This window comes from Elgaria multicarinata, chromosome 1, assembly GCF_023053635.1.
Source record: "Elgaria multicarinata webbii isolate HBS135686 ecotype San Diego chromosome 1, rElgMul1.1.pri, whole genome shotgun sequence".
NCBI lineage: Eukaryota > Metazoa > Chordata > Lepidosauria > Squamata > Anguidae > Elgaria > Elgaria multicarinata.
Window position 1 is genome coordinate 160,359,687 of NC_086171.1, and position 12,288 is coordinate 160,371,974.

The 12,288-nt window shown below is 42.3% G+C and overlaps 1 protein-coding gene across 1 annotated transcript in view; it reads right to left on the minus strand.

Moving 5' to 3' along the window:
• The window catches only part of FGD2 (FYVE, RhoGEF and PH domain containing 2), a 29,405-nt gene that overhangs the window by 9,049 nt on the left and 8,068 nt on the right, over nucleotides 1–12,288 (minus strand). The window contains exons 2-10 of the mRNA XM_063140884.1: nucleotides 11,864–12,179; nucleotides 10,845–10,925; nucleotides 7,388–7,536; nucleotides 5,850–6,006; nucleotides 3,679–3,817; nucleotides 2,964–3,022; nucleotides 2,703–2,849; nucleotides 2,064–2,156; nucleotides 6–85 (exon numbers count right to left, since the gene is read on the minus strand). Coding sequence (XP_062996954.1) covers nucleotides 6–85; nucleotides 2,064–2,156; nucleotides 2,703–2,849; nucleotides 2,964–3,022; nucleotides 3,679–3,817; nucleotides 5,850–6,006; nucleotides 7,388–7,536; nucleotides 10,845–10,925; nucleotides 11,864–12,179 — 1,221 coding nt within the window. The remainder of the gene's footprint in view (nucleotides 1–5; nucleotides 86–2,063; nucleotides 2,157–2,702; nucleotides 2,850–2,963; nucleotides 3,023–3,678; nucleotides 3,818–5,849; nucleotides 6,007–7,387; nucleotides 7,537–10,844; nucleotides 10,926–11,863; nucleotides 12,180–12,288) is intronic.

The following is a 12,288-nucleotide window of genomic DNA, read 5'->3' on the forward strand; positions in this document are numbered from 1 at the left end:
GTTACCTGGTTTGCAATTCCAGAGTGCGCTGCTTCCCTGACACAAGAAAAGCATGAGGAAATTCCACATCATTCAGTTCTCGAACCTGGAAGTCCACAGAGCAGATATTAGCTTCTCTGAAGATGGTGCATCATTTTAACTACGAATCCACTGTGGAAGCACGCTCTGTGTGTTTTGGACAGGCATACAGCCTACTCCCTTGCATTGAGCTCTGAGGCTTCACCATTAAGTGCTAAAAATCCTGCATCCTTACTGTGGCTTCTGTTTCCAGATTCTTTAGGGAATTAAGATCAGCTCCTTTATACGGGTGGACACGTACTTCAGCAAGTTCTATATGTTTCATTGTGGAGGTGCAGATATATCAGATTAATATTCCTTATGAGGTTATCTCTGATTGTTTAAAAAGTGTGACAAAGGTCAATCCTGGAGGTTGACGGAGACATGTAAAGGACCCATGAACTTCCGTGAGTGACCAATCACATTTGTGCAGTATAAGGATCATGTAAAAATGCTGATATTCTTCCTGTTTGGAGCCAAAGGGGTTGTGCATAGCACTGATTGGCCGGCTTTTCGGACAGTCATGAAACCTGCCCATGCCCATCTGGAGCAGTTTATAAGCAGTTTATAAGTATAAACAAACTGCTAGAACTTTTAGAAATTATGGATTTTCTTAATAGGCTACATCCAATGTTGGTCCTACTTAGAGTATACCCATTTAAATGAATAGGACTAAAGTTAGACAGTCCCATTCATTTCAACAGGTCTACTCTAACATTAGATTCAACCCTATACATCTAAGCAGTTAGGGAAAAGTTGTTGCTGCTTCATCTTAAGTATAATCTAAATTGCTGTTTTGTTTAAGTTTTTGAAGTTTTATTTTGCTGATGTTGCATTTTATGGTGTGTGTTTTCTTTTTCTATTTTTGCTTTAAAGTATTAGCCACCCTGATAATGTTTGGAAGTTGAAGGAATACAAACATAATAAAAAGAAAATAAAAGAAAAGGGGGGGGGGAGGAAATGCAAAAACAATGAACAAATATTTCAGCAGTTAAACATCCAAGGTTCGGGAGGAGGGTTTAGAGGGTAGACAGGAACAGCAGACCTGAAGCATTTGGGGCAGGGCAAACAGGAAGAGGAAATCAGCATCAATTCTATTATTGTCAAATATAAGGTCTCAATCTATCCAGAAATATGCCATATGCCTCCTCAGTTAATTCTCAGGCAGATACTCTTTTTCTGTTTGTACATAATTCCTAGTTTCCCCCATTGGTTTTTTTCTGTTTGATGATTATTTGCCTATTATTATTATTATTATTATTATTATTATTATTATTACTATTATTATTATTTTGCAGAAGTGCCTATTGTGTGGGAAAACACAGAAATGGCCACTGTATGGGAAAACACAAAGGTGTAAAGCACCTTGGATCGCTCCTTTAGAGTTCTGACTGAAACCCAGAGTGGATACACTGCCCCACAGACATCGCAGCCTCCAGCCTCTGCTCTCAAGCCTCTGCACTGGAGGTCGTGGAATCCTCTGCCACTGTTGCCGCTTCATTGGCAGTAACAACAAAAAGGGGCCTGCCTGGGGTGGCTCTTAAAGAATTTGGATCTACTTGATCCACATCCCTCTCATTCCCCTCACAAATCTACAGAATGGGGAGGGCAGGAGTATGCTAAACCTGGAGTTGCATACTTTCTTCCTCCACTGCCGGCCCCCTTCCCATCTTCTGTTCAGCCAGTACATGCCTGGCTGAGTTTGGCATTTGGGAGTTCCTTCACTACTGATTCCCCCCTACCCCCTACGCTCCAGTCCTCTGTGGCTTGTTCTGCCCAGCTGCAATTCTATACACATTCCTGCATTGATTCTATACAATTCTATACACATTCCTGCATTGAGCAGGGGGTTGGACTCGATGGCCTTATAGGCCCCTTCCAACTCTGCTAGTCTATGATTCTACACACTTATGTGGGGAAAAGTCCCATTGAGCTCAATGGGGCTTACTACAGACAGACCTGGGTAGGATTGCACTGCAAATGAATAAGCAATGAAACTCTCTGACCTTCATGCCCTCCACATCAATCCGGCTGTGCACCTGAAACTCCGCACCCACTTGAATGACCTTTGGTACACAGTAGAGCAGCAGGTTATTAAACTGAGGGAGACAACAACAACAACATCACATGAGATCAAAGCTGTGCAAAACGAAAAGAAAGAACCAAACTCAAATGAATGAGACAGTAATATAACCGCAGTAAACCCCTTTGTAAAGACTAGAGATGTCAACATGAGAACCATTCCAAATAAAAGTGGGAAAGAAGGCAGGAAAGAAACCAGCCAGTGCAGTTCTATGACAGCATCTGGTAGCAAATAGTGAATTAAATCTACTCCCAGGGAAGTGTTCATGGGATTGTAGCCTTAACTCCAATCATGTTCTTAAGTTAGTTGTGTCTGAACTAAAAAAAAATCCAAGCACTATAGCTTTTCCTCATGGGGAAGAAGATCCAACCACCTCATTAGATGCCCATTTCTGCACACTATAATCATATCCTATAGTATTATCTTTTCTTTGTTTTACAGTTGTTCTTCTTTCTTTTGTATCCCAGCAGTGGCTTTCTTCTGAGTTGTGCAAATGAATGCCCAATAACCATCTGATGTTCTCCTCCTGTTCCACCATCCCAGAATCGTATGAATCTCTCACCAAGAACAAGTATTTCTCTGTTGTGTTGTTGTGCCGGAAAGAGATTTTCTGGATGGGTCCCTCTTTAATTAGCTCATTTGACGGGTCAACGATGTCATCTTCAAGACCCAGCCGATGATACACCTCCCAAAGCTTCTGGAGTCGTTCCTGCAAAGCCACCAGAATAAAGTTATGCCAGACAGAAAAGAACTACTCATCTACAAAGATCTCTAGTAGTAGGGAATGGGGCCTAGGCACTTACATGGGGTTGGTGGCACTCACCATTTCTGCAATGGCAGTGTTAGAATGCTTGGCTGCTGTGAAAATCATTTCCAGAGCTTCTACAAAACACCAGAGAAGAACCATTAAACCCTTTTTACACAATTGGTATTTAAAAGACCTTAGGATACTTTTCTGGTATGTTGCTATGACAGCACTGAAGTGTATTCAGATTTTTCCCTGTTTCTTAACTGTCATGTTAAAAATGATACAGGTGAACCAGGATCATGTTCAGCAAGTGCCAGGGAGTTTCTTATAAATGAAACATGATGCATTGAAGGGATGACTCTCTTTCTTGGTAGTTCTTAATGGAGCATAAGCCCAGACCTGGTGCCCTCTAGATGTTTTGGACTGCATCTCCCATCAGCCCCAGGAATTATGGGAACTGTATTCCAAAAGATCTGGAGGGCACCTCTAGAATACAGTAACTCCAGTATTGGTGCTTGTTACTCCATTCCCAACACTTTGCAGAACCTATAGCAATTGTAGGGCATTTAGCAAGAGGATGGAGAGACAAGCTTGGAAGGGAAATTTGTATCCTGAAACCAGGCAAAAGGGCAGCATTATACTGGGTTTCAACACTGTTGGGAATGAACCGCCCAACTAGCATGTATGTGGGTGCCACTGCTAAACGAGAGTCTCCTTTCCCTTAACAACTTCTCCTTCATCTTTTTATTCTTTGCACCCAATCCCATGGGGAACCAAATGGGACTCTTACTCTGTGCATCCTCCCTGTCCGGTGACTCCAGAGGTAGCTTTCGGATGTAATCCTTTAGAAGGAGTTCATATCTGGGGATTCTCTGTACCGGCTCCAGCATGTGATGCTGCAAGGTGAGGTTGGCAGAGATCTCTCGTCTCTGGTCAGGGCCGCAAAAGTACCAGAAAGAGAAAGAGAACCCATGGCAATGAAGACTTCATCAGCATAGTTATACAGCTATCCCTGTGCAATGGCTGGCTATGCCACTTAACAACCCAAGATGCTTGTCTACTGCAGCATTCCCAAACCTCGTGCCCTCCAGATGTGTAGGACTGCACATTTCCAGTACTGGCCATTAGCTTTGCCTAGGTCTAGAGCTGACAACAAGGGTAGACATGGTCAGGCACCGGCCAAGTGCCAACACCCTAATAAGGTGCCAAGAGTCCCCAGGCCTTGGTCCTAGCACTGCCGAGGTTTTTGGTTTATTTATTTTCAACTATTCATTGCAGGGAGGACAAAAAGAAAATTGTGAGAAGGGGGGCTTCAGTGCTTACTTCTTACTGCTAAGCCCCTAAAAGCTCAGCGAGGCATTTGTCCTTTAGCTTTGTTGTTGTTAAAAGGGAGGAGGAGGAGGAAGAGAAAGAGAAGGAGAAGGGGAAGGGGAAGGAGAAGGAGAAGGAGAAGGAGAAGGAGAAGGAGAAGGGGAAGGGGAAGGGGAAGGGGAAGGAGAAGGAGAAGGAGAAGGGGAAGGGGAAGGGGAAGGAGAAGGAGAAGGAGAAGGAGAAGGAGAAGGAGAAGGAGAAGGGGAAGGGGAAGGGGAAGGGGAAGGGGAAGGAGAAGGAGAAGGAGAAGGAGAAGGGGAAGGGGAAGGGGAAGGGGAAGGAGAAGGAGAAGGAGAAGGAGAAGGGGAAGGGGAAGGGGAAGGAGAAGGAGAAGGAGAAGGAGAAGGAGAAGGAGAAGGGGAAGGGGAAGGGGAAGGGGAAGGGGAAGGAGAAGGAGAAGGAGAAGGGGAAGGGGAAGGGGAAGGGGAAGGGGAAGGGGAAGGGGAAGGGGAAGGGGAAGGGGAAGGGGAAGGGGAAGGAGACCACCTCACGCAACTATCAGGCATTCAGCAGTCAGCAACAATGGAACTGCCCAAGGGAGGAAGTCCTGACTAAATCCTCTAAAGGACTTTTCAGAAAAGCTCCAGCAGCCAAAGAAGTTGCAAGAACTAAACAGGAGGGGGGGATATTTTTAAAAAACTTCACACACACCCCTCAGCCACTTCTTTACAGAATTTTTTTTAAAATAAATTTTGTTTCAAATAATACCGCTTAACATAACATACAAACTAAACAACGAATACAATCAAATACATAACAAATTACTTAAGTATATAAATGTTAACTACTTGTTATCCATAAACAATCAACATAATCCAACTAGTGCACCCCCTTCCCTTCGGGATCACTCCTGTTTCCAGAATCTTAACACCTCTTCTGGTGGTGGATTTCCACTTCCCTTAGAAAACACGAAAGTTAGGAACTGTTTCCATATCACATCAAATTCATTCGTCTTTGCTATACCTCTTCTTACTTTGATACTACATGTCAATCTATCATTAATAGCAATGTCCCAAACTTCTTTATACCATTCTTCAATATGATAATCCCCTTGAATCTTCCAGTTCCTAGATATAATTAACCTAGCAGCAGTCAGCAAATTTGTTATCAACTCCTTAGTTTCTTTTTTACACTTTAGATTTTCAAATAGTGAGAGTAATGCCACTCTTGGTGTCGCTTCTTCACAGTAAAACAAACGCTGAAGCCCTGCACCCTGAAAAAAATTCTCAGAAATTCTCGACATCCCAACAGGAGATGGAGAAAAACAAATATCTCTTTCACAGGGAAAGCCCAGACAATAATGTGGGTGAGCAGGAGCAGTCTACTTTCCCGCTGGTTCTCTGTCTGTCAAGCAAGCAAGTGATAGCAATGATGTGAAAGAGGAGGAGCAGGAGGAACAAGAGCAGCTGGTAACAATGGCAGTTAAGAGGAGACCTTGAGCGCCCTCAAAAGCCTGGAGCCAACACTGCCTAGGTCACTCAAATGCCTAAGGCCTACCTTTCATATATACATGTACACAGCCACAGCCTGGATTGCACCCCTGACAGGAATTAATCTGGATGAAAAAGTTACTGCCTAAGACTATTTCACCTGAATGCTGGAGATGAGTTCTTGGAATGGCAACGACTTTTCAGACCATGTGGTGATCAGCTCCACAGCCTTGTCGAAGTGCTTCACGTATTCACTATACATCTTCAGGAAAGGAGCTACCTTTTGAATAATGTCCCCAATCCTAGGATTGGAATCCCTGCAGTCAGAAGGCCAAGAGAACAGGTCTGCTATTGTCATCTTCGCAAAGGTAGCCAAACTAGGCTAAGGAAACTCTTTGGGGAAATTGCAGTCTCTCTCTATCTGTAAGCCAGATCTACACCAAGCAGGAAATGACACTTTGAAAATGGTTTGTATATGGAGTGTGTCCTGGGCCCCAACAGTTGTCACTACTGTTATAAAACATTTTAAAGCAGTAGTGTAGATCCTGCCTTAGTTAACAAGCATCATTGGGATTATTTTCTGACATGTGAAAGGGTTTCTTCTGTTGTATGCAGCTCAGCATCTAGTAGGCAATTGTCCACATTCTCAAGAATATATCACGGCACAGCTAATACTATCAGTCCCTTCAGTAAAAGGGACGTTTACATCTTCAATGAAAAATACTAAACTAAACTAGTATTTTGAATGAATGTCCTCAGATGGGGTCTTCCTCAGGCAGGCAAATTGGTGACAAGTTACTATTGATTATTTATTAATGTATTATTCTGAAACATTTCTATGCCACCCATCATCATATCAGATTGCAGGGCAAGGTACAGCATAAAAACAAATATGCAAAAACAAGAAAATGGCAGATAAAACTTTAAAACTGTAACACAGACTAAAACTTGCTGAATGAACCATGCAATCATATATATGCAATCAGGCATAAGTCCTGTTGAGTTCAATGGGGCACACCCACCCAGATAAGTAAGTAAATATAGGACTGGAGTCTATATCAGTAAGCATATTAAAATGCCTGAATAGATAAAAATATTGTTGCCCGGTACCTAAATGATAGCAGGGTTGGTGCAAGGTGAACCTCCTTGTTATGGTTTTATCTTTATGGAGAGTTTATCTTTATTTTATCACTTACCTAGAATGTTCTCAAGGATGCACATGGATAGGGGGAAAAGAACAGCAGTATAATTACAAATCTGTGTTCTATCATGGTAACCTGTTTGTCAGAGTGCCATCCTTGCCTCTGCCCACAATAGAAGCAACACAAAGTTATCTGTTTTGCACCAATTAGGGCACAATCCTATGTGTGTTTAGACAGAGAAAAGGCCTACAATTTCCAGCATTCCTCAACCAGCCATGCTGGCTGGAGAACGCTGGCCTTTTTTCTGTCTAAACATGCATAGAACTGCACCCTTAGTGTTTTGCTAACACAACTTATAATGTAGATCTATATCATGGTGGGACACAATCTTTAGGTATTCATTTGGGTTGACCCAAATCTAGACTTCTTGTATTGTGTCTTTTTAGAGTCTGGACTCCAAAGCCTGCAACATGCTTCCAGTTTCCTAATCCCGTCTCACTTCTCTTTCTGGGAATGAAATTGGCAGGGAAGGGAAAGGAGCGCTTCCATAACTCACCAGTTCTCCATACGCTTCTCCAGCTCTGGAAAAAAAAACTTAGCATGGAACTGGTAAATGGATGAGATATTGGAGAATATCATTTTCACCACATCTTCCGGAAACGTTTTTGCACTTCTGGCTTCTTTCATCAACTCTGAGAAAAAAACCTGGAGGGGAACATTCATAGCCAGTAAAGGAACATTGAGTTACTTATTTATAAAAAGCTTTATTGCCCTGCTCTTCAACTGAAAAGGTTCCTAGAGAAGCTTATATGAAATCAATAAAAAGAAAACAGTTCCTGTTCACAGGGCAAGTTTATAGTCTAAAAGAAGCAACATAAAAGGAAAAAGGAATGAGGAGGGAAGAGGAAAGCAAGCAAACCCAGACACTGATTCTTAAGGTTACACAGTAGTTCTTATAATGACCAGCAGGAATTGAAACAGCTCATGTGATAGGGAGCCAAAGGCAGCTAACACCTTAAAAAACTAACAAACTTACTATGGCATAATACATTTGTTAATCTTTAAGGTGCCACAATACTCATTGTTGTCTCTATTTTATGATTGAAACTAAAAAGAGAGGGCAAAGATAGTGGTAGGATATATGTTGGGATGAAAGCCCTCAGAAGCTAGTGGCAAACACAGCTGATAGGAAGGGAGGGTCAGGAAAACGGACAGGTTGAGGCCCAGCGAGGTGGATTCAGAGCTCTTAGACACGCTTCCTCATGAAGGACATTCTAGTTCCAAACTATCCCTCGACATCACTTCACTTGAAAAACAACGTTGGACTGTGGATGTAGGATAAGATTCAGGGACTCAGGAAAAACGAGCGACAGTTTTCAAAACAAAGCAACAAGCACAGTTTTATTAATACGTCTTGAAGAGAAACATTCATAGAGTGAGGCCTGTTGGAATCTTTCATTAGTGCCAAGCAGAACTGGCCTAAATAAAGCTTGGGCTAGAGCTACTCTGGATTCTAGTACATTAAAACTACTAGAATAAACATGGAGTGAGCTTCTAAATATTGCAATGACCATCAATAGCACAGATAGACGATTGGATCAAGATTTTTGTGCGATTTTGTAAGAAGTTCCTGGATAGGGGTCTGAGCATTCAGCTACCACCTTGTGGTCATTCCCTTGCTCCCCTCAACCTGACCCAGCCATCATATTCTTCATACAAACACCCACACACACAGTACTGCTGCTGCCTCATGTGGCACAATGCTTCAGCCTCTTCCACCACCAATGCCATAGATCCGATTTAGCCTGGACTAGCAAAATGACTAACCAGATCAGGTGTTTGTGGCCATTTATGAATTGCCAAAAAGAGGAAATGTGTCACCAAACAAGAGGACGAAAGAGCACTGCAATTTGCATAACATGCTTGCATATATTAATTTAAAATGTCAATGCATATGTATACAGATGGTGATAAAATTATATATTTGGATTTCCAAAACACCCACACTCACAGTTTTGTCAAAGTTCGGATAGGAGTAAAGAGACAATTCTTAATGGAGGGATGTAAGTGTAGAGATGAGGTTTGGGGGATCTCTCATGGTTCTACATTGGAATCTAGGGCTGTGCATCACATCGGATCCCAATCCTGAATCCGAGGCAAATCGTGGTGATTCAGAGGGCTTTAAAACAGCTCCGAATACAATCGCAACAGGTCCAAAGCGAATTGGCATGATCCAAATCGATTCATATTTATTTGGATTGATTCTGTCCTTTTTTCAAGTGCAGACACTGTGCTTACAACATTTCTTTCATTAGAGTACCTGATGTTGTTTGGACTCTATACTGTTAGTTTTACCCTACCCTGTGTCTGTTTACCCTACCCAGTGCCTGTTTGCACTCTCTTCCCCTCCTTATTGCTTTACTATGATTTTATTAGAATGTAAGCCTATGCGGCAGGGTCTTGCTATTTACTGTTTTACTCTGTACAGCACCATGTGCATTGATGGTGCTATATAAATAAATAAATAAATAAATATAATAATAATAATAATAATAATAATAATAATAATAATAATAATAATAATATGTATAGATGCAAATGTAGAACTAATTATTATAATTGAAATAGAAATAAAGATTTCGCTGGGGCTGTAAATGCATTCTGGGTTTCAGTCAAACCAGCCAGGACCCTAAAGGAACTGTCCAAGGTGCTGAATCCAGGTTGGTGGTATGGCTCAGCACCTTGGATAGCACCTCTAAAGTCCTGGCTGGTCCTGCCTGAAACTCAAAATGAATTTACAATCCCACCAAAATCAGAGCTATCAACCTCCTCTGAGTACACCCCATCATAATGTGGAAGACTGTGACGAGGTAACCTATGTGCCTGTCTGTACAGTCTGCTCCTGTCCAAGTCCTAACTGGTGGTGGGCAGCAATTCTTATCTTTAGACCAGAATTGGACAGGACAACTCTAGAGGGATGTGCTTTGTAAAAGAGGATACATGGTCACTGTAGAAGGCTAAAGGTTATAGTTCTGCCCCCATAGAAGGAAAGCAGCAGCATGCAAGTAAGGAGGAAGACGGGGCTACATGGTGGTGGCATCATGTGATTATGTAGGGTAGAAGAAGTTGATAAAGAGCCATGATGGGGTGAGATGGGGAGGGGGATGTGAAGGCGGGACTTATCCAGAGCATCTGAATGTCTAGTGGCAGCCCTGTGGCAAAGCTCCCCCTTTCTATGTGTTCTTGGTGTTGGCATTGCCACAGAAGTCAACTTTCACTGCTGGTTCTGCAAGGTTGCCAGATTGAAAAATACAGCAAACATCTAAGGGCCAGAGTGCAAATGGCAGCATGTGGAGGGAGGAAGCAAGATACTGGGGATTGTGGGGGAGAGAGTTGGGGAAACATTTCATGGGAGAACATCCAGAAGATTCCGTTCTCACTCTGCCAGGATTCCAGAATTTCCAAAGAATATAGAATTAGTTGCTCACTAGCTTCTGAGACCTGAGAACAAATAAAGCCAACACTGGTACAGAATGCAGGAACTGCTAGGGGAATTTTATTATATCTTCATGCAATAATAATAATAATAATAATAATAATAATAATAATAATAATAATAATATATAATAGAGCTTCAGCTATTGGGCAATATAAAAATGCAATAAATAAATACATAAATAAATTTCTTACCTGCCTATCCCTCTGGATCGAGGTGGGGTAAAACATTGAATACAAAAAAACTATAAAATAACATAAAACTGATTAAAAACATATAAAACTAATACGTTACTAAAATAAAAGCCAGACATCTTAAAATTCGACTGGGTAGGCCTGCTGGAAAAGATCAGTCTTTATAGCTTTTTTAAATTCGGAAAGATTGTTAAGTTGGCAAATCTCTCCCAGCAGGCTATTCCACAGTCTAGGAGCAGCAGAAGAGTGAAGTAATAACCAGGTGAGCATCTCAGCTTTGTGGCCAAGGACACCAGAAAGCTTAGATGTTGCTGCCAACCAACCTGATCCAAAAGGTGAAGGCGAGCCACGTAGGCCTGCTCTGTTTCCAGGAGCTCCAAAGCTATTTTTTTCTCCTCCGAGTCCTGTACGTACAACATAAAGAGATATAGTTTTGATCATGTGTACTGTATTAATGGTGAACATGATGAACCCGAGGGGTCAGATTTAGCTTTCCTATCAGTGAGCGCACTTCAAGTCAAAGGGACTGAATTTGCTAATTAGGAATTAATTTTAGCACATTTGGTGTCCAATCAATATGCCTTTTGTTATTCTGGAAGTTATCTGTGGAATACAACCTGAAAGAAAACCAAAGTAAGAGTTCTGAGCATGCAGACTCAGAGTATAAGTTTGGCCTGGAATTTGAGGGGAAGGGAGCATGCCTCACATAAATACATTTTAACAGTGCACAAAAGCTTCCAAAATAAAACACAATTCTACACACTCAGACCTTCCTTTTCATGCCATGACAGTGTCCTGAGAAAGGACCTTTGATGACAACAGAGCAACAAGACTGAATTACATTGCCTGGATTGGGGGGGGGGGGGGAATATCCTGTTTATAACTGTGGGACAAGCTCCTGTATCCTCTGCACAAGTTTGGGGGCTGCATCCACCAATATTCAATTTTATTTTCCCCCCAAAGACCACTTGAAAATTGCTTGGGGGTGGTGGTATTGATGCACTACTTAATAAACTTTTTTAGTTCTACACATAAAAATGCAAAGATAACACATTTTAATAGCATCTTTTTCCCCCAGCACCATCATCATCATCCAAACCAGTCCCATGATATGAAAATCAGGAGCTTTGGGAGAGAGCCTTGTTAGCCTGGTTGGTAAATCTGGCTCTGGCCAAAAAAAACCACCCTCTCATCAGAAAAAAATAAATCAAGTGCAAGGCCAGTACAGTTATACCCATCTGTTCCACAACCTTTCTGCAGACCACCAGTGGCCCGTGCACTGCAGTTTGAGAATCCCCACAACATTATGACCTTCTCTATAATGAACCTGGCAGTTAATTACCTGTTTTCCGCTGCTTTTGGAGTGTAGTTTGAGGCTTGGCTGAGATGGGTCCATGTCCTGTTGAGTCCTCCAGTTGCTTGCCATTATCTTGCCTCGAAAAGAGTTGAGACATTTGACACTGAGCTTCCTAGGAACTTGTGGCGACTCCTTCCCTGACTCTGCACTGCAGGATACCTGGCTGTGCCCTGTAAATGTGCCTTTCTTGACCTCACTCATGGCTCTTCCGCCTGCCGCAGGTGGAAGGATGTAGGACACCATGGGATTTGTTGCTCTCAGTTGGGAAAGAACCTGTTCCTTGCCAGGACTCCGGCAGAGACTGGCCACAGAAAGGAAAAGCCGTTTTAGAAATGGCCCTACTTCTGTAAAAGACAGAACAGGGCCACATGATCAAAAGCGAAACTGACATCTCCCACACAGTATCTTCA